Source organism: Pteropus alecto, unplaced genomic scaffold, assembly GCF_000325575.1.
Source record: "Pteropus alecto unplaced genomic scaffold, ASM32557v1 scaffold8, whole genome shotgun sequence".
Taxonomy (NCBI): Eukaryota; Metazoa; Chordata; class Mammalia; order Chiroptera; family Pteropodidae; genus Pteropus; species Pteropus alecto.
Window position 1 is genome coordinate 22,826,475 of NW_006494609.1, and position 25,916 is coordinate 22,852,390.

Consider the following 25,916-nt stretch of genomic DNA (forward strand, 5'->3'; position numbering starts at 1 on the left):
GAGCGCGGCGCCCGCGACGGCGCCTGCGCGGAGGGCGTGATCCGGGCACTTCGGGCAGGATGAACGCTGCTTTCCAAGATGGCGACGGAGGGAGGAGGGAAGGAGATGAACGAGATTAAGACCCAGTTCACCACCCGGGAAGGTCTGTACAAGCTGCTGCCGCACTCGGAGTACAGCCGGCCCAACCGGGTGCCCTTCAACTCGCAGGGATCCAACCCTGTCCGCGTCTCCTTCGTAAACCTCAACGACCAGTCTGGCAACGGCGACCGCCTCTGCTTCAATGTGGGCCGGGAGCTCTACTTCTATATCTACAAGGGGGTCCGCAAGGTACCGACCCGGGCGTCGCCGGGGCCCGCCAGCGCCGTGGGCGAAGGCCGGGAGCAGGGCGGTGACAGCGGGGGCCAGGGTGACAGATAGGGGTGGCCGTCGCTCTTACTTTTGAGTGGGCCGGTAACTCCACCGGGGTGCTCCTGAGGAAGGGGGATTCAGGAGTGAGCAGGGCGGTGGCGGTGGCGTTTCGAGGGGGTGGGGGCCGTGGAAAGGGACCGTGGGGTGCGGGGTTCCGTCTGGGAGGCCCCAGAAGGGGCCGGCTGCCTCCCCTTTGGCAGGATCTGTCAGGCTCTGTCACGGCCAGGGAGCGGGCCTGCGAGTCCCCGGAAGAGATGCCTCGCCTCCCGGCAGGGTTGGGAGTCTCGCTCTGGGTTAGAGAACGGGCGGTTCGGGAAGGTCGGGAAGGCGGGCCCCGGGCCGGGCAGCGGGGGACTTGAGACGAGGTCAGAAGGAGCTGCTCGGCACGAAGGGCTCCTCCGCCTGCTGCCGCACTGACACTTCCTGGGAGCCGCTCCTTCTCGTGTTAGCGCTTTCTGTTTACAAATACGCCGGAGGGAGGGCCGCTGTCACTGCCTCCGCCGGCGGAACCTCCTCGGGAGAGGTCGTTAAAGAGGGTCGTCTTGTCCCTGATAGTATGGAAAGGCTGATTGTTACGGTTGCGAGGTCGAAATGTTGTTTTCAGTGAACTAAGCTGCTTCACAAGGCTTCTGTGTGCGCGTGCCCAGATCAGCCCTGTCCGACGAGTCAGACTGTGTCCCAAACAGGGAGGGCTGTGCCTTAAAAGCTACTTTACAAGAACTATTCTTGGCGGGCGACTTACCAGTAATTCTGTGAAGTGTGTAATCGTCTTTAAAAATTCTCTCTTTAAAAGAAGCAACTTATTAGAGCTTTCCTTTCATTGGCAACGTAACTTTGTTGTCACTGAGCTCTGCTTTTGAGAGATGTGGTCTTTGACTTGACTCTTGGAAGGAGGAAGAAATTAATGCCCCCCACAGCTCCGAGGCATGAGAAAAGGTGGTACCAGATTAATTTATAACTGTTTGGTTAGTGTGAAAATAAATCGTACATAGCGAGGAGTGAACATTCTCTAAGATTTAGTATATCCAGAACAGTACGTTTTTGCTTGGTTCAAAACAGTAGGAAATGACAGTGGTATCTAAATGTAGCAAGTTGTCTCATTTGTTCAAGGTGAATCTTTTTCATTCCTGTTTGTAAGTGTGCCACTGTCTTTGAGGTACGCTGTTATAAGATCCTGAAAGAAAATCACTCGACTTTGTTTTTTTCTCTTTTGGAATTGAGAAATTGTGAGTCTTTAACAGTCTAGGAGCTGAAGTTTTAGTCCTACTCCCAACTTTGTCGCTGACTTGTTGGGTGACCTTGGACAAGTTATTTAACTTCTGTGCGCACCTCTTTAAAAAGGGAATGTCGCAGTACACACATTGTAATTTATAATATAATGACCGTAATGAACTTTAAAGACCTGAAACAGTAAATGTAAAATATCATTAAAATAAGCTTTAGGAGTTAACTGTCAAACAGGAAGCTGCTATCTCGACATCGATAATCAGGACCAAAAGGATCAGCTTTTTCCTTGGCAATAAGTTTAGAATTTTAAATTATTAAATTTTACTTATATAAAATAAAAAAGTGCTTGAAAACAAAATTTCCTAGCAATTATTAGTGTAGGCATTACACATATTATTTTTGAAGCGTCTAGTAGCAGAGTTACCTGGATCTGGGAGCCCCCGCCTGGAAGTATCAACTAGTGTTCTCTTTTAGTGCGATACTATCAGCAAAGGGTAAAACTAGGAGAGCTGTTCAAAACTACACCAAAAAATTATTGTAAACAAGACAAAATCTTAAACATGTAAATTTACCTTTAGTTGTATAATTCGAGCGCTATATTAATTTATTTTTTTGTAAAATTTCATTTTCATATGGTAATATCTTGTAGATATATCGTCATCATATGGTGGACATTTCAACTCTTCTAGCCATTGTAATTAAAAAAAATTTTCCCCATGAACGAGTTTGCATTCATTATTTCCGAGTAAAAGCGATTGTTTTTGTGACTATTTTCTGATTGTAAAACAGAGCAGGTAATTTCCCTTAATTAGAAACCAAAATTTACTTTTTGGGGTTAGGAGATACAGATCTGTTTTTGACAGTCGGTCATTTTGACTATCTTTTTTTTTCAATTTTTCCTTGAGGCACATAAAATTTTACAATTTTTCAGATCATTCAGAAGGTCTAATCTGGATGAAGACATTCAACTTAAATCTGTGTGTAAAATGAGTGAAAATAGGTCTTAAAAAACAAACCGTGAACTATGCTGCCTTGGCTGAAAGGATGGAGTCGTGGAGGAATGGAGTGGATGAGGAGGTAGTCTTAACATCTGAGCCGAGAAGGTAGTCTTGGCCCTTTAAAAACATTTGCAGGTCAGTTTCTAGAGCTAGAAGGGACCTGGGAGTTTATGCAGTCTCATCCCCTCAGAGAAAGTCAGGGCGAGAGAGCATGTGCTCATGGTTTCTTATGACAAGGAAAATGAAGCACAACTGAATCTAGAGAACTTTCTTAGTGAGAAGAGACTTATTGAGCCTTTGGTCACGTGGATGCCATGGATGCCGTATACTCCCAGCATTTCAGAAGTTGCCCAGCATTTGGCCACCTACACCTTGTTGGATCTCGGTGGCAGTCTTGAGAGGTAGATGAAAGCATCTTTTCACAATTGAAGTTCAGAATGGGGTTTTTTGTATGAGGAGATGTAGTTTTGTGAATTTATTTTGCTCAGCTAAAGATAACATGAACGTCGATTTAATACTGACACTAATCATTGCAACAAAGATTTGAGTGACTACTCTGAAGATTATATGAGGCGAGGTAATGTGGGGTACCCAGAGATGAGTAAGACCCTGTTTTTTCCCATAAAGGGCTTTGAATTACAAGCTTTCAACCCTTTTTATAGCATGCCTTGCTTTCCTCTTTTGAAAAAGTGGTTGTTCTAGGATAAAGATGCCAAAGGTAGCTGGGCTTACTGGAGCAACCCTTGCATTTTATGGAGACCTGTTTTTACATAAATGTGAATGGCAGCCATTCAGATCTCAGCTTTAATGTCACTTCCTCAGCAAATCCTTCTCTGACTTCCCAGGCTAGACCAGTTCTTTTCCCGGTTACGTGTTCTCACAGCATCCTATACTTTGCCTTTCTGGCGCTTTAAAAAATTTGTAGTTCTCTGGGTGACTGTCTCTTTGAACAAAGCTCCCTTAGAATAGAGACCGTGTCTTTTGTCTTCCCAGTGCCCAGCAGAGTGTCCAGCATAGAATAAAGCGTTCATGTCCATCTATGTCATACTTTAAAAAGATCTTTAGAAGCTGAAAACTCTAATCAGTTTTGGGTCCCAAAGTAACAGGTATTTTTAGTAGCTCACATCTTCTAAAAGACATTTAAAATTATTGTTAATAGGTTACAAATTTAGCTTTTTACAACTGGGAAACTGTGTCGCAAGAATCAGTGAAGTAATGGAAAGGAACCAGATGTCGCAGATTACTTTTGATCTACTTCCGTCGCCATGCTACCTACCAGATCTGTGTACAGACAACTTTGTAAAACTGTATCTACTCAGAATCAGTTGGCATCTAGTCACAGAGCCTTACTCTCCACCCCCACCCCCATCTTAAGATTCCAGGCCACAGAGATGTTGAAGCAATTCCCACAGTAGGTGAGGAGTAGAATTAGATGGCTTCTGAGGCCTTTTCACCTCCTAAGGTTGTGTGATTCTGTGCTCAATTTTTAAATGAAAAATTCATCTTTCTATTGGGAAGATGCCTTCACGTCTTGGATTCATTGCCTTCTTCTTGAAAAGGAGTTGGGTAGAGTGGACTGTTTGTGAAAGCAAGTTGAACACATTGTGATTCTAGGTCTTCGTGCTAGAAAAAGCTTTGATGAAGTCCGGGCCAGAGAGTTGGTTAATAACAGCGAAAATATTTTTAGAGCCAGAGTTATCCAAGAGGGAATTGGGTTGGCTTGGGAGAGAATGAGTATTCTGTGCAGAAAATATTCTGTCTCTGGCAAAGACTAGACTGCAGGACCCCCCGTTGGTGATGGAGGAATTCATGCTTTGTGCGGGGGGTGGGGATCTGGATGCTTCGAAAGGTTTTTTTCCACAGACTAGTTTTAGATGCTGGACTGCTCCAGAGAAGGTCATGTTCACACCTTTCTCCCCATTTGTAATTTTCACACCTCTGTGCTCCCCATTTATAGTGTAGAAGGAAGCTTAGACGCCTGGAACTTTTTATATCAAATGTACTCTGAGAAATTTTGTACTTAATTTAATAGGACACGTGGAACCGAGTAGAAATCTATTTTTTTCCCCATTAAGGGATACTTAAAAACTTCTGAAGTGGTAATAAATGTTTCATTATTTGACTATAGAATCTTAGATATTGAAGGAAAAACATCTTAATTTATCCTTACAGGAGGCTTGAGAAACTTTCATGTGATACCTTGAAGCAGAGGATGATAATGAGATTTTGAAAGACTCCATGGGTGGATGTTAGCAATGGCAAGAACCTCCCAGAATATATCAGTGAAATCCATGAGATAGTCATCAGCGTCATTCTTTTAGCAAATATTTGGGACACCTGCCAGATAGATGGAACTGCTCTAGAAGTTGGGTGTAGACAAAATCTGCCCTCCAGAAGCTGGTCATCTACATCTATTATCTTCAAGTTCATCTAGTGACTTAATTTATTTTTTATTGTACTCTGGTAGAAAACTTGAGCAAGAATCAAAACAGAGTTGGTGGATTTTGTCACTGACTAGTTTGGCTGTATGCCTAAAGAACCTTATTTTAAAAATAAATGTGAAGAGTTTTGTAGTGTGGTATTGGATGTTTTAGAGAACAATTTTATTTATATTTCAGTAAGGTTAGTTTGTGTAGAAATATGAAATGTGGCCTTATTTGGTTATTTAGGAGTAGACATCAAAAATAGAAATAACTGTAACTGATAGACATTCACAGTTTTAATTTTCAGGACATTTTAAGTTGTCTGAGAATATCAGTGACAAGTTACCTTTTCCTCTAAACATTGGGCATCTATTTTTCATAATAGAGTACGAGGTATGTCTTGGTTAAAAAAAGAATCCTCATTCATCAACTGCTTGTTGCAGAACTGTTATATCCAAGGTACTGCTGTCTCATGTGGATGACTTGAAGGTGAACGAAGACATTTCCGGTCTGTAAGGACTTGTGTTTTTGTACTGATAACTGTAACGTAAAGTAGAAGGTATGTGCTCTACACTTGACGTACGCAGTTCAAGTGTCAAGGGGAATTAAGGCGTGAAGGTGAAGAAATAGCTCTCTGCCTAGTAAAAGAATATTGGGTTGGATTTCAAATAGATGATTTGCCCCAGAATGTCGTGTCCACATCACATTTTTGTGGATTTAAAAGTGCGTAGCCTTATATTTCTAATTTCAGAAATGCTTTATCTTCATTTCTGATTGAAGTTTGGCCATTGCTCTTTTAGCATTTTCTCAACTCCACAGCTTCTCTCCCAATTCGTAATTTGTAGGTCGAGTAATGTTTTGCGTTGTCAATTCCATTTTGTAATATCGAATTTCAAAAAACGGGGTATATAGTACTAAAAACATGCCAGACAATCTGTGCTACACTTCATCTTGCAGCAGTAGGAAAATGGACTTGAAACTAGGTTTTATAAGAAGCAGTAATCTTTCATGAGGAAGGAATTTATAAGGTTTTTATATTTAAAAAAATAAAAGTAAGAATAGCAATACTTGAACATGTTCTCAAAGAAGCACGTCGTGGATCATCCCCGTGACCCGGCGCTGCTTTCGCTTCTGTCGAGTCACAGCCCGTCCTCTGCCGCCCTGCGCTTGCCGTTTTTCCTGCTGTAGCGCATCTGGTGTAGGCGCCCATTCTCGTCACTCACTTCGTTCTTCATTTCAGAGGCTCTGTCTTGTCTCAGTGTTTGATTTAATAAATATTTGAGTGGTTTTGTGTGAAAAGCAGTCTGCTAGACTGGGAACTCAAGGAAGCGTGAGACGTGATCCCTGACCTTGAGGATTGTCTAAGCAAGGAGACGAGGTGTTCACGCACGCACTCCTCCGTCAGGATTCCCTGAGTGCCTGCTTTCTGTGGTTGTTGAGACAGAATCGCTGCCGTCAAGGAGCTCACGGTCCGGTGGAGTAATAAACGGCTACAGCTGACAGTTATTGGACTTGTGGACCCAAAGACAAGACATTGTCCCTGGCCTAAAGTGCCTACAGTGTAGTGGCGAGATGGACAAGTCAAGAATGGTGAGCTGTTCAGATGGCGTCTGCTATTTTAGACAATATTCATGTATTAGGGCTTCTTCATCTGAATAGAACTTGGGGGAGGCGGGTATGTCAACGCAGATGGGAAAAGTATTTTACATATTTATTTTTACAACCTCTAACAATTTTATCTGTCCTTCAATTGCGCATATAGGCAACAAATCACAGTTGTAACAGACCTGTGCCTATCACCAATGAAAATCACAGATGTTTGCATATCACATCAAATATCATTTCCACTCATCACTGCTTTGAAAGTACAGTAGTAGCTCATGCGTCTGAGGGCTCCGAGGCCGCCTGGTGGCTGTCCCTCGGCAGTCGATGGGCTAGAATTCTGAATTGGCCACGCCACGCGCTTTGCTTTCCTCATTCTAGAGGGGGGGATACAGCGCCCGCAGGCCCTCTGCTTCAGATAGGAGACGCTCATAGTGCTGTGTTTGTCCCCATTGCAGTGGGAACTTAGACTTCAGCAAGGTGACATGTGAACTGAATTCTGGCGGGAGGGTGGGCCAAGGGGGAGAGGATTCTAAACCAGCAGAACTAGAAGCCCAAGGCCCAAGAATGTGGCCTTCGAAGGCTCCTGAGCCATGAGCGGCACTGTGAGGGGTAAAGCTCGTGCAGGGCTTGGGGGATGGGATCCCCCTCCTCAGTGGTAATCATTTAGGTGTTGGCTGCATCCGAGCTTCCAGAACTCCCAGTAAAAACATTTTTTAAATGTATTTTTTTTTTCCTTTCGGGACAGCGCCTGAGGTAACGTACTGTGTGAGCGTATTACCCTCCTTTAGGGTTCCTGGTGTGTTACCCGCTTTCGGGACTCGAGTCGTGGGATGGCATCAGTCCCACCCCTCATTGGACCCTCATCATGTCATCGCTCGGCGAGCTGAGCTCCTCCGCACCGCCACTGTCCCGAGCACGCTCCTGTCTTCGTGCAGTGCTTCGTCCTTCTGACACCTCCGAGTACTCGCCTCCCGTTCTGACCTCGGCTAAGTCTAGCTCTTCGGCAAATGTGTTGTTATTTCCTTCATCTTAGAAAAGGGGGGACCCTTTCTGGCCCCCACCCACTCCCTCTGGGGCCTTTGCCTCTGGCGGCTGCCGCCCCACTTCTCAGCTACTTCTCAGAGCAAAGCTCTTCAGGTTGTCGGGACCCTCAAAGCGTGGTCCACAGACCAGCACCACCAGCGTCGGCACCCCGCAGCCTGCGTTCTCACGGGCCCCAGTGGTCCCTGCGCCCACCGAAGTGGGGGAGGCGGCCGTCTCTGCTAGCTTCCTCTAACCCTTTCTCTGCCTCTTCACACTATTCCAGTCAGATAGATTATCGTACCTTCTTGCCATCTATTTTAAGGGTACAATTCTCTGATCTTAGTAAATGTACCAAGATGCACACCTGTTACCGTAACCCAGTTTTAGAACGTGAGGGATTGTTTTAAATTTTATTTTGTGTAAGTTTCAGTTATGCTCAGTGACTAAATTCTAGAGATCTGCTCTACATCCTAGCACCTGTAGTTAACGTGGTGTTGTGCACGTCAAAGTTTCTTAAGAGGGGAGGTGTCACGTTAAGTATTCTTGCAGCAAAAACAAAACCAGGGACACAGGAGACTTTGGGAGGCGTTGGATATGTCTGTCACCTTGATCGTAGAGATGGTATCACGGGTGTTCGCACATGTCCAGACGCATCAGATGTATACGTATAATGCGTGCAGTTCTTTGTATGTCAACTGTACCTCAACAAATACGGTAAAATAAATTTAATTTTGTGTTTAATTACGTAAAACATTTATATGGTTCCAACCTGAAACTATAAAACTCTTGAGAGAGGTTTAGTTTTCATTTCTGTCCTTGCCTCTCAGTTCTCTTCCTTTCCCTATAACCATTTTACTTCGTTTGGACTCATCCTTCTGTGACGACATGAAGGAGCATACCAGGTATGGCATTTGCATCTGGTGTCTTTCTGCTTAATGATATATGTTGGAGATCAGTCCATATTAGTAAGTGGAAAGCTTCGTGCTTTAATGCTTTCTTAAAATTCATACTATGGGTGTACCATTATTTAACCAGATGACCCTTGATCGTTAATCTTTTTTTAATACAAATAATGCTGCAGCAGATAACTTTGAGTGCACGTTATTTTGCCCAGAGGCAGGCATAGCTGTAGGATGTATTTCCAGAGGAGATGCTCCTGGGTCTGATGGTACTGCGGGGGCATGTGTATATTTGATGGGGGCATCTGATCGGCCTCCACAGGGAGGGGTGTGCTCGTCTGTGCTCATGGGAGAGCACGGGTCTCACCACAGCCTCACCGGCCGTGTTGTCAGACTTTTGCATGCGATCCGATAGGTGAGAAATTAGTGTAATTTGTTTGTTTTTCTCTTATCACGAAAGAGGTCGAGCATCTTTCTACATAGTAAGAGAAACATATTTCATTTTCTGTGAACTGTTCTATTTCTCTTGCCCATTTTTCTGTTGGATATCTTGAGTTTTTAAAAAGGAACTCTTTATGTATTAGGGAGATTAGTCCTTTGTGATATGAATTACAGATTTTTTTATTCCCAGTTTGTCATCTGTGTTGTAATGTTTAAGAGTGTGTGTGTGTGTTTGCCGTGAAGAATTTTCTTTTTTGTAGTTAAAATTATAAACTTATAAATCTTCATTTATAATCTTTTATAGATAATTTTGAGCCACAGTTTTATTATTTAAGTGTTAACCAGTTGCCATTCTCCAAGGTTTAAGTGACAGGAAAAAAGGTTTACTTTTTAATATTTGAGAATTAGGCTTAAAATTAAGACTTTTTCAGAAGCCAGAGATGAACGTTGGAATGTGCTGTAAAAGGAGCTGGTGGACAGTGACTCTCTAGTGGTTTTAGGATTTAGCGTGCCTCGAATGTATGATAACGTCAGGGATGTTTTGGTTTGCAAGTGACGGGAAACCCAACTCAGACATGTTTAAACTTTAAAGGGGATGCATTGGCTTATGCCATCGAAAATCCCAGCGGCCGTGTGGGTTTCGGGCGTGCTTTGGGTAGGGCGCCAGCTCTGTTTAGCTGAGATTCTCTTGGTTTTGCTTTCCACTGAGCGTCAGCCCGGCTTAGGTGACACAGTGGTGGTGGAGGTTCTGGGCTCCACATTTCTGTAGCACGTGGGCCAGCATGAGAGCCAGTATCCGGGATGACAATGAGCAGCTCTTGTGACTGTCTCAGAAGAGTAAGGATGATTGTTTCACAAGAGCCCCCAGCACATCTTTGATTCGTTGCCCCAGGCTGGGTCACCAGTCCATTCCTGTGGCCCGGGGCGGTGGGAGGCGCTGGTTGTCGGGTCTTGGCTAAGCCATGCCTTTAGCAGGAGGGTTGGGCTCCCTAAACCCCGACTGCTCTGGAGTCCTCTCCGAGCTGCCGCTGCCGTGTGAGCAGACAGCAGGCAGGAGACTAGGTGTATAGATGGGGGGCAGGTAGGCGGCCAGGAGATGCACACTGCACTGCGTCACGTTTGGGGACCCCGGCGTCACAGGCACAGTCCTAGCCTCAAGAAGAGCTCGTGATAGACAAGTCAGTAGAGCGGGGAGCCCGGCGCGGGCGGCATCGTAGTCCCGCGAGCTTTAGAAGCTTCTCCGTCCTCTGCTCTTGCTGTCTGACCACTGTGAGCGTCCTCCCCGCTTCTCACACAGGGTTGGAATTTTTTGTTTGAATCTGTCTCCCCCACGAGGCTGAATCTCGAGGGCGGACACTGTCTACCCATCCACGTCCGTCGCAGTGCTCGTGCGTAGTGGGCACGTGGTCTGATTCACACGGGTGAGTTGAGGTTACGGCCCTCTGTGGACTTACCTGAGTGAGTTCGTCTTTCAGAGTCCCCGTCACAGCCACATCTGGCTAGCGCTGGTCAGCCAGGCCGCAGAGGTAGGCCTGCCGGCCCCTCGAGCGTTGGTCGAAAGGCTCTTAGGAGCTAGTCACGGCCAGATCTTGTGCTCCCAGCATTGTGGGCCACCCCGAGAGCAGACTGTGTCTAGTGTCTTGGTCGCCGGGAGCGGGCTTTGTTTGGAAGCTGCATTGTCCTTATCCTGGTGTCCCGGAAAGAAGAGCTCACACTCACTGTCCCTTCCAGTCCCTTCTTCCTTCCCCTTCATCATAGGAGTCGCACAGTGACTTACACTGCTCCTCATTTCCCTCTGGATCGTGGAATAGGTGGACACGAGGCTGGCAAGACTGAGGGCCCCGTTAGCTCAGCTAACTAAAACACGGCGGGGCTTATGCCTGGAGCTCCCCGAGGTGGCAGTTTGTTTTCCAGAGAGCTCAGGGGGTGCAGTCCAGCTGGCAGAGCTTCACAGAGTTGCCCCTGCACCGCAGAGCGCGGCCCTGGGCCGGCCCGGGCCCACCACCACTGCCCCCGCCCCAGCCCTTCGGAGCCTCCGGCCGCCTCTGTGGTGGAGGACTCTGGGACCTGCCGCACGGCCTCGCCTCCCCTGGGGTTCCGCCATCATCCCTGCAGTTTCATATCCACCATGCGGCCCGTCCAGCACCTCAGCTCCGTGGTGGCTTGGCTTTCCCTGTCCACCCCCAGTGACCTCCTCTGGTCCAGCTCTGGCACTCTCTCCCATAATGACACACCGGGTCTCATCCTCAGCTGAAACTGTTAATCTGATAGAAACCGTGTCCTCCTGCCCAGTGTGACTTCGCCCCCCCCGCAGCAGTCTCTCCAGGAGACCAGATACTCAGCTTCTACTGCCAGGTCCGTCGGATACCGGTTGCCCGTGACTTCCTGACTCCTGAGCAGCATCTGAACCGTCCATCATCTTCTCTTGGAAACTTGTCATGTCACTTTAATTTTGACTTCCTACCTTTCTGGCCCAAATCTCTGGCCAGTCACAACTTCCACCTTTGCCAGTTCCTCCCGCTCTGCCTGGTCTTTCACTGGATTCCCTTATGGCTCAGTCCTGTTCCCTTTTCTCACTCCCATTGTAAGTCTCTACTGTGTCTGTATCTTATGTTCCTAAAATTATTAGTTTATGTCTGTTCTCCTCACCGAAGGAAAAAGGATTTATTGCAGTAAATGGATCCAGTGGGTAGGCCTTGGGAAGCGGGAATCCGCTCATTAGGGCAGTGAACACTTACACCACGTGTGCTCCAGCAAAGCCCCATCTGTGTCACTCCTTAATGGTGACTTCGGCCAGTTCCCTCTCCTGCTTCTGATGCCTTGGTTTCCTGATCCATCTGTCTATGAGCATGGGTGTGGGCGTCACTGGGTCCAGCAAAGCCCCATCTGTGTCACTCCTTAATAGTGACTTCGGCCAGTTCCCTCTCCTGCTTCTGATGCCTTGGTTTCCTGATCCATCTGTCCATGAGCATGGGTGTGGGCGTCACTGGGTCGCAGCTGTGGCTGTCCTCTGTGGAGCTGGCACCTGCTCCGCAGCCACGGGGCGCTCAGGTCTCTGTGCTGCTAGACAGCTGCTGGGCTCCGTTACCAGCTTGCGCTTCACCTCCTTGTTCCTGTTTTAATTCTTTCTTGAACAGACTTGCAAGAGTTGGTCAACTAAAATTTCGTTTCAAAGAACCAGCCATTGTTTTTCATTGTTGTTTTATTAATACCCGTTGTTATTTTTATTTCCTTTCTGTTTTCTTTAGATTTACTTTGTTCTTTTTCTAGCTTTCTGAATTGAAAACATAGGTTTTCACCATTTCTTTATAATGATGTGCTCAAGACTGTAGGATTCTCTCCAAGTATTGCTTTCACTGTCTCCCGTGTTAGATGTGTGGTAATGTCACTGTCATTAAGATCTAAATATCTCGCTATTTCCATGTTCATTCCCTCTTTCACCCTTGAATTTCTAAGCAGATATTTTTTAGTTTCTATTCATGGTGTTTAATTTTGTTCTTGATGAACTTATTTACATTCTGTGGTCATGGAATATATTTTTTATATCCGTCATTTCAAATGTGATGAGACATTTTCTTTGTGACCTAGTTAAAATGCTCTGCATTTTTAAAGAATGTACATCCTCGGGATGAGTTCTCTGTGCGTTTGATCAAGTTTTTAATGCTCTTCACATTGTCTGTAGCTTCATAGTTTTGTGACTGCTTTATCAGTTACTGATAGGTGTGTTGAATATCTCGCTGTGGTTCTAGACTTGTCAGTTTCTGTCCCTGTTTGCTTTATATTACATACAGAATCGTTCATCTTTGTGGATCGTTCTTTGTGTTGGTGTTCTAGACTCATCTCTGTTTTTGTCATAAATTCTATTTTGAGGATTGGAAAATCAATTTCTTTTTATTAGTATTTCCTTGAAATGTCTTTCTATCCCTCTTTTTCAGCTTATGCATGTAGTTGTGTTTTTGATGTGCCCTTTTGGTCCTCTTAAATGTTTCTATTTCCTTGTTGTCCATGACAGTTTCTCCTCTAACTCTCTCTTTCCCCCCAACCTGCTTTCGCGGTTCCTGTTGGTTTTACCTCCTAGTGGACCTTGAGTGCGTCTGCTTTGTCTTCACTGCCCTCACTCACCTCGCCTGGACGCCGTGCAGCCCCCTGGTCTCCCGCTTCGTTCTTGTTGCCTCTACTATATTCTCTGTATAGTAGCCAGAGTGAGCTTTAAAAATGTGAATCTGATTGTCACTCTCAGGCTCAACATCCTTCTGTGGTTCTTGTTGCTTTTAGCATTAAAAGCAAAATTGTTGTTATGGCCTAGGCCCTGAACGAGCTCGCCCTTGCCCACCTTATCACCCTCTTTTCCCTTTTCCGTGTCTTTCTCACTCGCTGGCTTCAGCTTAATCCTTCCAACGAGCCTTGCCCTCCTGGCCACAGATTCTGGTGCCAGGGTCCTTTGCCTGGAGCGCACGTCCACTTCCCAGCCCTTCACTGCTTAATTCCTGCTCCTTCCAATCTTAGCTCATAATTGATATTTTTGTCTAAGCCTCTTACCCCAACCCCTAGGTTAGGTCAGGTCTCCTGTTAGCCTCTACCAGGTGGTCTCTCTAGCACATGTCATGATCCTAATAAAATAATTTTCACTCGAAACGTAATTTCCCTCTTCTGCCTATCCGCTAAACTGGATTGCAAACTCAGGAGGGCTAGTTCTGTCTGATGCATTGCTAAAGTCTAGCTCAGCGCCGTTGCCGCATTGTAGGCACTCCGTAATATCTGAATGAAGGGGTGAAGGTATAATTGGCTTGTCACGTGTTTACTGCCAGTGGGTAGGTTACTGTGGTAAGCATGTTGTCTTGAATGTAGCTGGTGTTGGATTAGACATTTCAAAGAATCAGTCTCTGATCTTTTTCATCTGTGTCTTGAGATAGAGGACAGCAAGCATTATGTGCATTCCATTCCTCTCTCCCTTCTTTCTTCCCCGCTTCTCCCACACATGCACCTTACCTTAGCACTGGCAGCAGGTAGATGCATGAAAGAAAGCCGAGAAATCTGGTCAGTTTACAAGTTTTTCTTAGACGAGAAGTCTGCTAATCATTCAAATCACTAGTAAGGTTGCTATGTAGGAATTTTTCTTTCATTGGCGGCAGTAAAAGGGAAAGATTTTATTTCCCCCTTGAAGTTCAAAATAAGGTATGTTTATGGTAGAAAATTTGGAAAATTCAAGTAAGAAAAAAAAATCCCATCTACAGCTCTTAGTATTTTGGTATTTTTCCTGCCAATCCTTTTTTGGTGCTCAGTTATATATTTTAAGCATAATTTAGGTCCCTGGCACCTAATATTGTGTCTGGCACCATGAGGATGCTCACTGAGTATTTAGAGAATGAACCCGGGTGTGTGTTTTCAGCTTGAAAATCGTCCACAGCTTCCTAACTTAGTGCCTAGGTAAGCGCTGCTTTTGTCAACGGCGTTCATCGCTGTTTTGGAGTGGTCGAGCTTTGCGTGAGCGAACAATCAGGATTTCTTGATTTCTTACGTCTTATACAGGAAATAATCTGCCAGCAGTTTTCTGCTGAACTCTGAGTGGTGGAAACCAGTGGGCCAGGCCTGGCATAGTTTTCGCTGTAAGTTTGGTTGTCTTTATCTTACCAATGTTGACCTCAAAAGAGTGATTGAAATATAACCTACTGGTGAGCATAGTTTTGAAACACATTTTGTAGAATTTTCATTTGGTAAATAAATATTGATGAGATTAGTAATAAAATGTGCAATGATGGCTACTTAACATTATGCACTAAGCCTAAGGACCATGTTTAGTCCATCATAGAAAACTAAAGAAATGAGAGGTTGGCCTCTCATTTGAGTGACTCATGTCTGAGGTCTCTTGGCTCCCTTTATGAACTCCTGGTAATGCCAATTAATAAATAGGAGGGTTTAATCGGGCTTGATTCTCCTGTGGCTCACTGCTGACCCCCCCATTTCCATACCACTTAACCTGACCTTCCTTATTGTCCCATATCTGCTTGAAGTTGCCGTTGTCACCATGCAGCTAACTTTCCCATGATTTGTAATGGTTCACTTTACTAAAACCATCGAATCCATGCTGAGCCTACTAAGCAAGTTAGCCTACCAGTGGCCTCTTCAGAATTCCTCTGTCCCCATTTCTGCGATGAGGTGCTCACACACAGATGTTTAGCTGGCCACGCTGACACCTGTTGCCCTGCATGCCAGTCTTGCCTGTCTGCTTGACTTGGTCTCACAAGCGCCCTCTCACACCCTGCCTACGCCATTGCGTATTTGACTTCTCACGTTCGCAGAGCCTGCTACGGCACGGTTCTCTTGCGCGTGGCCCTCCAGAAGCAGCATCCGCTCAGAACCTGTGCAGACGTGCGATCTGGGTATCTGCTTTTGACCAGCTGAATCAGCTCTGGGGATGGGCCCAGCAGTCAATGTTCTGCTTGCCAGCCAGGTGATCGATGTGGGAGAGTTTGAGAACCATGGCCTTAGAGGGTCTCGTTCAGGGGTCTCCTCACTGCAGACACTCAGCCAAAGCTTAGCGGCTGTTTAATTTGTAGATTATATTAGTACCAATTGATTAATTTGGTTATCATCACACCTGCCATTTATTCAGCACTTACTCTGTGCTGGGCACTAAACCAGGACCTTCACATACACTGTCTCATCCTCACAAACACTTTGCAAAATAAGTAGTGCTTTTTCCCACTTTATGTCAATGGGAGGCCTGTGAGAGCTGATGCTTCTGCTGGGGTTCCACGGCAGGTGGGTGGCCGCATCCTTCCTAGCACCGCATGCTGCCTTCCATAAACCTGGCATAAACCCTTGTTCCCAAAGAGTAGGTGCGAATGTGTGGCTGTCACATGGTCGCATGACAAATGGTTGTAATACCCATATTTCTGCATTTCCCCCATCATATTCTTAGCTCTATCCACTCAGCAGCAACCTTTCAGCTTTTTAAAAGTAGAAACATGTACTTTTATGCCCCTTTCTTCATTTTCATTTACTTACACTGTGTCAACCTGTGCATGGTCATGTGCCTAGCCATCGTGTTGCACGTGCTACTCAGCGTGTTTGTCTCAGAAATTAACTCGTACTTTTGTCGAAGTATAAATTGATAAGATCTGGCTTCTGAGCTTAGGTTATTTTTACAACTTTAAAAAGTGATGCTACATTGAATTTAGTAAAATCTTAAGTGATTGGGAAAAGTGATTTTGCTGGCTTTGCCTTAGTCCGGCTGTGTTTTGAGAGTGAACGGGTATCAGCCGATGGAGCACTGCTTCGGCCCAGGGGACCGTCGTCATTGCTGCTGAGGGGAGAGGCCTGGTGGTCTAGGCTCTGCGTGCTTCCTCTTACCTCTTCGACCGTACCGCCTCTCGCTTTCGCGGCCCCCCCCCCATATTTATACACACACATCTTTAGACAGGCAACTAAATAGAAAAATCCATTTATTTTTGAAGTGCTTAGGAGGAAGTAATGCTTGTTTGCATGCTAACCCACTGTACTTCTTGGTCTGAGTGCATTTAACAAATGTAAATTGATGTTATCTATTTAATAATGATAATAGGTAATACTGACATAGCACTTTGTGCTGGCATTCTTCCCACTGCTCTACGTGCTTTAACCCCGGAATCCGTAAGCGCTGTATGTGGTAGAGCTATTTTATGACAGCACCGTTATCTGCAGGAGATCGGTCCCAGCCACCCCCGCCCCCGATTTCTGAAACCGCAGATGGTCCCGAACCCTGTATATGTATTTTTTCCTATCCATACATACATACCTATGGCAAAGTTTATAAATTAAGCACAGTAAGAGATAACAACAACGATAATAAAATAGAACAATTATAACAAAACAACAGCAATAGTAAAGTTGAACAATTATAACAATGTACTGTAATAAAAATGGTGTGAATGTGGTCTCTCAAAGTATTTATGGTACTGCACACACAGCGTGGAGACGCTGGACACAGGCACGGATGACTTGCGGGCGGGACGGCGTGAGATTCCATCACGCTGCTCAGAGCGGCATGCAGTTTAAACCTTACGAACGATGTATTTCTGGAACTTTCCATTTAATACTCTCAGACCATGGTTGATCGCAGGTAACTGAAACTGCGGGTGAGAAGGACTGCTGTGTCCCCATTTCCTCATTTTGTGGAATCAGTATTGCGGAAAGGCAGAAAGCTGGGCCAGGCTCAGAGCGCCAGGAACAGCCCTGAGTGGACGCTGGCGGCCTGGCTCCGCGGGCCCGGCTCCCACCGCTGCTCCGGGCTCGGAAATGCGCCGCTTCACGCTTGTGAAATGGTACGCTGCTCGGCGTTTTTGTTTTCCGGTTTAGGACCTGCGTGGGGGAGGGGTTGACATGAGAGTTCACATTTTAAAATGTTAAGTGATCCAGTTGTTTGCCAGAGACCCAGGCAGAAGACATGTGCCCTGCCGTGAGGGTCGCCCTCTGGAATGGGACCGTCCTAGGCTTGGATACCCGCCTCACAGCGCCTTTCTCAGCCTCGTCTTGCACCCAGCCAGGCCCCTGCTGGTGCTCTGCGTGGCCATGCTCCTTCTCCTTTGGGTCCTTAAGTGGCTGTGGGTTCTCACTGCCTGACCTGCATGTACGTGGCTTGAAGTCCAAGAACTTTGGGGGAGGAGCATAAGTACTTGGACTTGCGGTGGACGAGAATTGGGGATATTATGCTGCTGTGCACCTCTTCACATTGCAGTACAAATCGAGCGGCAGTACCCACGAGGAGGCAAGGTGGGATCTTCCCATACCTCCCTGAGGGACTGCCTTGTGGGTTGTGGACACAGGTGCTGCTTCTGTCGTGCTTTTGACACCTGTTGGTATTTGGAGCCTCAGCCTTTGTCATAACCGAGCAGGGCTGCTGGCCTGCTTGTCTTAGCTTTCCCTCTCTGTGCACCCTTGCTTAAAGCTGCTGCCCATGTCTGCGTCCTTCTTATGTTTGCGTACCAAATTCGCGTGCTTCCCTGCTGGCCAGGGTGCAGCAGTGGGCCCGTGGCTCTGCTGCGGAGGGAGAGTTGTCCAGAAGGCAGTCGGCAGCTGCGGGAGGAGCCAGGAGCGGCCTTGGCCGTTGCTCGGGACATGGCCAGCTCGAGGGCTTTGAAGTACCAGGCGGCGGGCAACTCCCCGCACCCTGCTCAGCCTAGAGGAGGCTGGCAGCGGTTGGAGCACACCCATGAGCTTGGCACCCGCTGAATGAGTGTCCTTTGGTCTATGCTAAGCTTAATAGTTTTGTAAAGTCTTCTGTACTTTGTTATAAATAATGTAATTTCAAGGTATGACAACTGGTTGTTTTTATCTGATGTAGAAAGAAGACCACAGGAGAAAGGAAAGGGGAAAGAAATGAGGGGCTTGGGGTTCGGCTGCCCTAGGGCTCTTCCTGAGTTACCGGCCGTGGTGCACTTGGTGGGAGATAAGACCAGAGCCAAGTTCAGTTATGGTGGGGATAAAGTGTATGATTTTAGTTTACTTCTTTGGTCTTAAAACGCAGCATCTTGAGAGCAAATGTGTCTTTTTTTAAAGCTTCGCTCCAGCTGTTTGTCCTCTGATTCCATGAGTGTAAGACTTTGCGTCACCTATATGAGGCCATTGTATACAGAGATGTTACACAGTGATTCACACCTGGAAATGAGTTGCTTTTTCAGTCCTCTTCTTTGTGAATAGCTTTATATTTAACTTTTTAAGCTCGTAGTTGCAGGTATTTAATTATATATGTTTTATTACATGCGATAATGAATGATAAGTGCTTAGAGGGAAGCAAATGTGCAATTGTCGCCAAGTGTTAACTTTTAGATTATGGTTGATTTCAGCCTTCACTGTGGAGCTTCTTACTCCGTTCCATGCTGGTTGGCCTCCTAACCTACATTTAAAATACAGTGCTTTCCCTGTTGAGAGACTACGAATACAGTACCATCCCTATTGAACCTAATATTTTTATTTCAGGACTCGAGATTTTAACTTTTAAGTAATAAAATGCTACTGAATGAAGAAAAACAAATTCTGCTGTGTAACCCTTTTAGCTATTTCTGGATCAAGGATAATTTAAGATTGAGTTTTCCTAGGATCTCTAGAAAAGCATGGGACTAATGATAAATTCTCAGTTCAATTCTTGTGAGAAAGATGGGGATCCAATTTTAGATCTACTTTAGAGAAAAACTGGGAGGTAAACTTGGAACAGATTGGATTTCCCAAAGAGGGCTCTGGGGAGAGTTACCTTTATCTGCCACTGTAGCAAATTGGGAACATACAGCGAACCCTTCCCTTCTACCAGGAGTGCTGTTTGAAGTGAGACAGTAGAACCAGTCATGGCCTCCTTATCTGTCCCTTGAATGATCGGCTCCTTCAAAGAACTTTCTTATCCTTTCTCATCCCACTGAGTGACATGGCTGCTGCTACAGAAAGAAACATTAATAACAGACTCCAGCAGTCCTAATTCATGTGAGACTTAGGATTTGGCCAGTTTGAAAAATATCACCTGTTGGCGATATATCATCTTGCTTATGCATTTACTTGATGTAACAGTAAGCTTCCTTTTATGGTGAATTTTACTGTTCACAAGTCACATAGTCTTCTGTGACCCTGTGCTAGGCCGTGGCACACTTTTAAACTACTAGAATAATTTTCAAATAGTCCCAGCAGATTTTTGGCCTGTGATTTTTTTCCTTTTTCTATTTAAAAAATTACATAAGTAATATGTAATTATTGACAAAAAGGTAGAAATTAAGATAGGCAAAAAATTGTTACCTAAATACTACCCCCCTTTTAATAATCACTTTTAATATTGTGGGGAAATATCTTTTCAAATTTTTTTTTGCAAATATGTACAAATAAGTAAATATATGGCTCAAACAATCATACTTTTTTAATTGTGGAAAATTTTAACTTACACAAAAGCAGGAGTGCTGTAATGAACTGCCATATACCCGCCCCAGCTTCTCTAGCTGTCTACACGCGGCTGGTCTCATCTATTATCTTGTCCTTACTACAGTATTTTGAAGGAAATCTCAAACATCATGTCTTTTCTTTTGTATTTTTTGTATAATACATAAACGGGGGGAAATAAAAACCATGTTTTCACATGTAAAAATCTTAACATTTGAACATAGTCTTTTTGTTGACAGATTCATAAATACTCTTTACAGTTGATTTCTTGATTTATAAGGATCTTTTAATTAACTTTTTTTGCTTTATTCTACAAGACAATCAGAATAACTCTACCGTTATTACTAACGATATGATTACAGCATGAATACGATTTTAAGATTTCTTGGTAACTCATTTTGTTTTTCAAATCTCATTGTTGTTTATTGTATTTTTCGTTTAATGATATAGAATTTAATATTCTCCTTTGCTAGTAAGTAAATACCTTCATTTTAAATGGCTACGTGATACATTCACCCATTTCCTTCTTGGAACACATAGGAAGTTAATGTTTTATTATAAACAAAGCTGAGTTGACTGTCTTTGTTCATGTGTTTGCTCATTAAAAGTTTTTATTTTGAATTTAAGATAGCATACGAACAGGAGAATGTGTAAGTTTAAAGCTCTATTAATTTTTCACAAGGTGGAATCAACCTCAGAGTCAGAGCAGCTCTCCTGGCCACGCAGACGTCCCCTGTGCCCGTCCCTCCCCCCCCACACACACACCAGGAGTGACCACTGTCCTCACTTGCAACACTGCACATTCATTTTCCTCTTGTTTGAACCCATATAGGTAGGATTATTTAGTACGTGCTTTTTTACATCCGGCTTCTTTTCCTCGAGATTATTTTTTGAGGTCCTTCCACGCTTACTCTCAGCGCGTGTATTCAATGAGGAGTAGTCTGTATAACCCACTGTTTAGCCTGCTGGACGTGGACATTTGTGTCGTGCCAGTTTGGGGCTATTACAAATAGTTTACACACTTGACAAATATTTTCTAAAGATTCCCAGGTGTCGAATCTGTGTTTAAAGGAAAGGAGGCTCTTGCTACATGTGGCCAGACTGCCCTGCATGAAGGTTGTGCCGCTTACTCCCACGGGAGTTAGGCGGGCCTGCCCTCCACATTCCCGTGTGTGCCAATCTCACCAGTCCACGTTTTGAAACCGGCTGTCACTGCATGACTAGGGCTGCACTGGTGTCTGAAACCTTTCAGGTGCCTAAAAGGGCTTTTTAAATCTCAGAGAGAAACTAACACCAGAAATGCTTGAGTGGCTGTTAGTGAGGTGGCCTTTAAGACAGTTATGCCCTAAAAAAGTGTTGGGCTAGTTGGGGAGATAAGACCTATAAGACAAGTGGCTAACAGCACAAGTGCCAAGTGAGCAGTTGCGGCAATGCCGTGAGACTTCAGCGAGGGAGGGATCAGAGCGTTTCTTCGCCGGAGTGTTCAGGAGTGTTCAGGACAGGTCGGCTCTCTGTTACTCCCTTTGACTTGAGGCTGCTTTCCTCAGCAGAGGCCTGGCTGGGGCAGAGACCATTTGAATTACAGAGGCCAAAGCCAGTGTTTTGGCCCCGTGCTTTAGTGGCTCGTCCCCCTCATCGTGTAAGAGTAGCTCTCTTGCTTCCTGTTTGGAAATACAACAGTGTACTGGCTCCAAAATGCTAGCATTTGATGTAAAATTACTGGTACACATCAGTGTCATTTTTTTGAAATGTATGTTACAGATTCAGTAGTCTGTTCCAACTGTACTTGGGCGATTGAAAAAAAAAGGGGTGACAGCTTGATGTGGTTGCAAGCACAGCTCTGGGCTCTGTGAAACCTTGGGCAGATCACCGCCCCTCCCTGGGCCTCCGTTTATCTATAGGAGGAGGAAAGGGCCTCTACACAGTTGGGGGCTTAGGGCCCTTCTCGTATAGAACGGGAGCCCCTCTGCCGGTTCCTGCTCGTGTTACTAGCAGCCACCCGTGCGCTGCGTCAGACGGCCGAGCTCCCGGCCAGTCAGCGTGAGGAGCCGCGGGGTCTGGGCGCGGCTGCCCCCGGGCACCTCCCCGCCCGCCGCGGAGGGCCGCAGCGTCACCACGGCGCTTTCAGAAAGTCACGGAATTCCCTACCTGCTACCCCTTTCAAAGGGAACTTTTAAAAAACGATTTTCTCAGAATTTCAAATGAGTATTTCGCAGAAATGAAAGTGCCTTGCCTTTTCTTCCGTTTGAGCTGTCGCTGTTCCCTTGGGAAGAGGAATGCATATTTCTATGCACATTTAACGGACGAGTTGAATAAACGGGTCACTTGAGTATGTCAGCATTTTAATGTGATGAGATCTGTTGTGTGCAAACTGAATTTATCTGACGTTTACTCATAGTTTTTCTTTGATGAAGAGTCAGTATTTCATGAGCCTCAACGAAGCACCACCACAGCCACTTGTAGCGTTTTGTATTGTAATAAAGGACTTAACCCGAACGTGGAGTACAACCTAAGAAAAAGAAGAAATGGCGAAGATGTTGCAGTTTAGCACTTTTCGAGTTTTTCGAAATGTGCTCTAAGGGAGAAGGGATCGATTTTACATAGCTAATAGCTTTTAAGTGACAGGCTGCGTTGGGAGAGAACGAGGATGCGTGATAACGTGGTAACGACGGAAACGACGATGCGTGATTACGTGGTAACGACGGAAACGACGATGCGTGGTAACGTGGTAACGACGGAAACGACGATGCGCGACAACGTGGTATCGACGGAAGGCTGTCATTTCCGCAGACATTCGACTGACAGCGCTCAGCCTGGGAGGGAGGAGATGCTTCCTCCGCCCCCACCCCCAAGCAGGTCTCCAAGGAGGCTCCCCTGGCCCCTGCGAGAAGTGGTGCTTACGCGAATAGCAAGCAGTTCCAGACTGTCGCTGTGAAATTTCGTGGGACACATTTTCCGCCTTTTGTAGCTGTGCACCTCGTCCCATTGTGGAGTGACGGCAAGGCGGCCCCCTCGCGTATCACATCTCGTGATGCGCCTGCGTTCTGAGGTGTCTGGCTCTTCTTCCTTCCCTTCTCTCTCCCTTCGTGGAGTCCCCTGCCCCACTTCTCGTGGCCTCGCTGCTGCCACATGAGAGGAGCTCTGGAATTCGAGGGGCGGGTGCTCAGTCCAGGGTCACGGCCCATCAGAAGCGTGGTGACGCACGGGTGGTTTGCTTCCGGTCAGGGAGTGGGTCTGGTGTGCCCGCGCTCGGGTGCTAATATGTCCGCGAATGAAGGAGGAAAGGGCAGATGCTCTCATCTAGGAAAATTATATTGGAAGGAAAACGCGCCCTAAACTTGGGCTCTGCAGCTGTCTTCAGGGAATTAGGACAGAAAGAAATCTTCCTGTTTTTCCTTATTTATATTTCTTCGTAGGTGTTAATGAATACTGAGAATTTTCAAAGCCTGTATGCTAAGCAGAGTCCTTATGTATTCAGAAGGAGAAATGCAAGTTTGAAAGAGGGGAACTCAGTTTGCTCAGTGCCTGCTCAGTGCCTGCTCAGTGCCAGGTGGCAGTGTTGGGCTTCACTATCTTCCTCCAGTTCAGTAAAACAGCCCTGGAGGTAAATGCATTGAGGAGACGTGTCTGGAATCTGGGCCAGACGAGCAAGGCAGAGTGCGTGACTTCCACTCCAGCAGGCGGAGGGACATGGAGTCACGCAGGGATAGCGTTTTAGAACTAGGTGCTACCTGAGATCGTGTCAACTTCCTGTCTTAGCAACGTGACGCAGGGCAAGGAGCACGGGTCGGAATTGAGACAGCCACTTGCCTCCTCTTGACAGTTGACTCCGTCACCCTGTTTATAAAATGAGAGCGGCCATGACACATAGGGCGCAGGTTTGTGACAGGGTCAGATACCACATGCCGTTTGCAGATGGGGCGGTCTGTTCACAAACGGGCGCCGGCCAAGGCGCAAGCTGTTAGGGTTTTGCTCAGCAGAAGGATTATATTTAGCTTTCCTGTGTCTGGCTGTGGGCCCCTTCTAGTTCCTCACCCTTTTCTTCTCCTCATGCGGGTTCATTTCTGCAGTAGATATTCAACGATGCCGCCTGTGTTGCCGGGCCTAAAATAAACCCTGTTCTTTTCACACAGCGAAACTGTGCAGTTGGGTGACATTTTTTTTCCTACTGGGATAAGTGATCCCAAACCTAACTGACTTAAGACCCCCGGCACCTTTTTTCTAAGTGCTAGACTCTTCAGATACCGGGAATGCCAGCCGTGCAGGCCTTTGGGGTGTAACTTGGGCCGCGGAAACAGACGGTGGATCGTGCATGGGGCTGATGCACCGACGAGCCTGGCTCTGCGTCTGCCCCAGGGACGGGTCCGGACGCTGGGGGCTGCGCCGGCCTATGGCCGATGCTCCCCGCTTGTTGACACTGCCGAGCTGCGCAGCGAGCTCGGCCCGCAGGGTATGTGGAAATCACTGTCTGGTATTTTCGTCATTAGAGCCAGCTTGTTTTCCATAAGGTGAAGGAAATTTTGGTTGAATAGTACGTTCGCAAAGTGACTGTACCTCGCCTCGGTGTGGTCAGTCTCGTTTCATTCAGCCTGTGACTTGGGAGACTCTGGCGTTTCCCCAGCTTTCCGGTCGGGATGGCCAGCTAGGTGTGGTCCAGCCCCAGCCTACGGGCTCATCCCTTGCAGGCTCTAGGAACCCCCAGCCTGTGTAGGTGAAAAGTCTCCCCCAAGAAGCACCGGGGAGCCGTCTTTGTGAAGCGGCGTGTTTTGGATCCCAAGTCTTAAGATGGGACTCCAGGGGTCCCTCCTTTCCGAGGAGGTGGTCCTTGTGGCCCCGGGAAGTGCTCCTGAGTCTGCTTTTGGCTCCGACTTTGGTTGTCTGGGGTGCAGTCAGAGGCATGACAGTAGGGAGCACAGCATCCGTGCTCTCCTGATCTCCAGATGGCGCCCCAGAGACCTTCGGCACCGCGGGACTGCCCCACTCAGGCCGTCGGTGACTCAGCGGCCTCCTGGCCTTTTCGTTGTTTTTCAAAGGAGCTAGACGTTCACAGTATATAGAATACGGTTAACATGTGACAGCTCATAAATGTGGCACGTAGCGATAGGCACCAGGGTAGGTAAAGAATGCTTCTCCGAGGTGAGGTCAGGAAGAGGCACCAGTCGTGCTGCTGTGAGCAGAATTAGTGTGGGTGTTGGGGGTAGGGGGGCATTCTGGGGAAAGGAGGCATGTGAGGCTCGAAGGTGCAGCATGTGAACAAGCCTCGGGGGACAGGGGCGATGAGGCCCGTATTAGGAGGGCCCGTATTATGCCTGGCAGAGCTGGGGAGGGTTTGAGTAGGGGGGGGTTGAGTGGGAGAGTGGCCTTAGGCTTCGCAAAGATTAATCTGGCAAAGTGTGTGGGACAAATTGGAAGTGGGTAGAAATGGATGGAAAGAGCCTGGTGCCAAGCCGGGAAGGCTGACCTAGGTTGGATGGGGGACTGAGGAAGGACCGGCCGGATGCGGGCACCGAAGCTGTCATTTGGGTAGGCAGTGTCATCCTGGGGACCTGACTGAGGCAGCAGGCTTAAGCTTGGGAGAGGGGCTTAGGAGTGACTTCTGGTGGAAATGGGGGCGACAGGTAGAAGGTCTGGGTTGGGCATTTGGCAGCTGTTAGGTATGCTAGTAAAAGGACTCATTTCTGGCAAGTTCCGTGGGACAGGTGATCTCTGAGGTGCTTCTCGCATGAGGAAGGAGAATGTGCAGTTTTGGGAAAACGAAACCCACCTTTCGTATCTACACTGCCCGCCACGTATCAGAATCTGACATGCATTTTTCACAAGAGGTCTTTCTGAGCTGTTTTCCATGCCACACCAAATGCTTTCGGGTCCTCAGGGGTGTCAGGAGCAGGTTCCCCGAACGTGCCTTCTCTGAGCCCCACCGACGGCTGTGGCAGGGTGCCGAGGACCTGGCAGGTCCGCTGACCCCGTGGCAGCCATTCCCCTCTGGTATGCTGGAC

The 25,916-nt window shown here is 46.7% G+C and overlaps 1 protein-coding gene across 12 annotated transcripts in view; it reads left to right on the top strand.

Moving 5' to 3' along the window:
• The first annotated feature begins 7 nt into the window (after positions 1 to 7).
• The window catches only part of WDR20 (WD repeat domain 20), a 43,703-nt gene continuing 17,794 nt past the window's right edge, over positions 8 to 25,916 (top strand). For 3 of the 12 annotated variants that reach the window (XM_025042066.1, XM_025042070.1, XM_025042067.1), the window contains exon 1: positions 8 to 142. Coding sequence is in view for 6 of the 12 variants with exons in the window: in XM_025042072.1 (XP_024897840.1) it covers positions 79 to 327; positions 5,500 to 5,538 (288 nt within the window). In the remaining 6 variants the exon portion in view is untranslated. Of the gene's footprint in view, positions 328 to 5,499; positions 7,159 to 25,916 lie in introns of those variants that run through there. The other 9 variants (XM_006925585.2, XM_015599753.2, XM_025042072.1 and 6 more) reach the window with 8 other exon arrangements.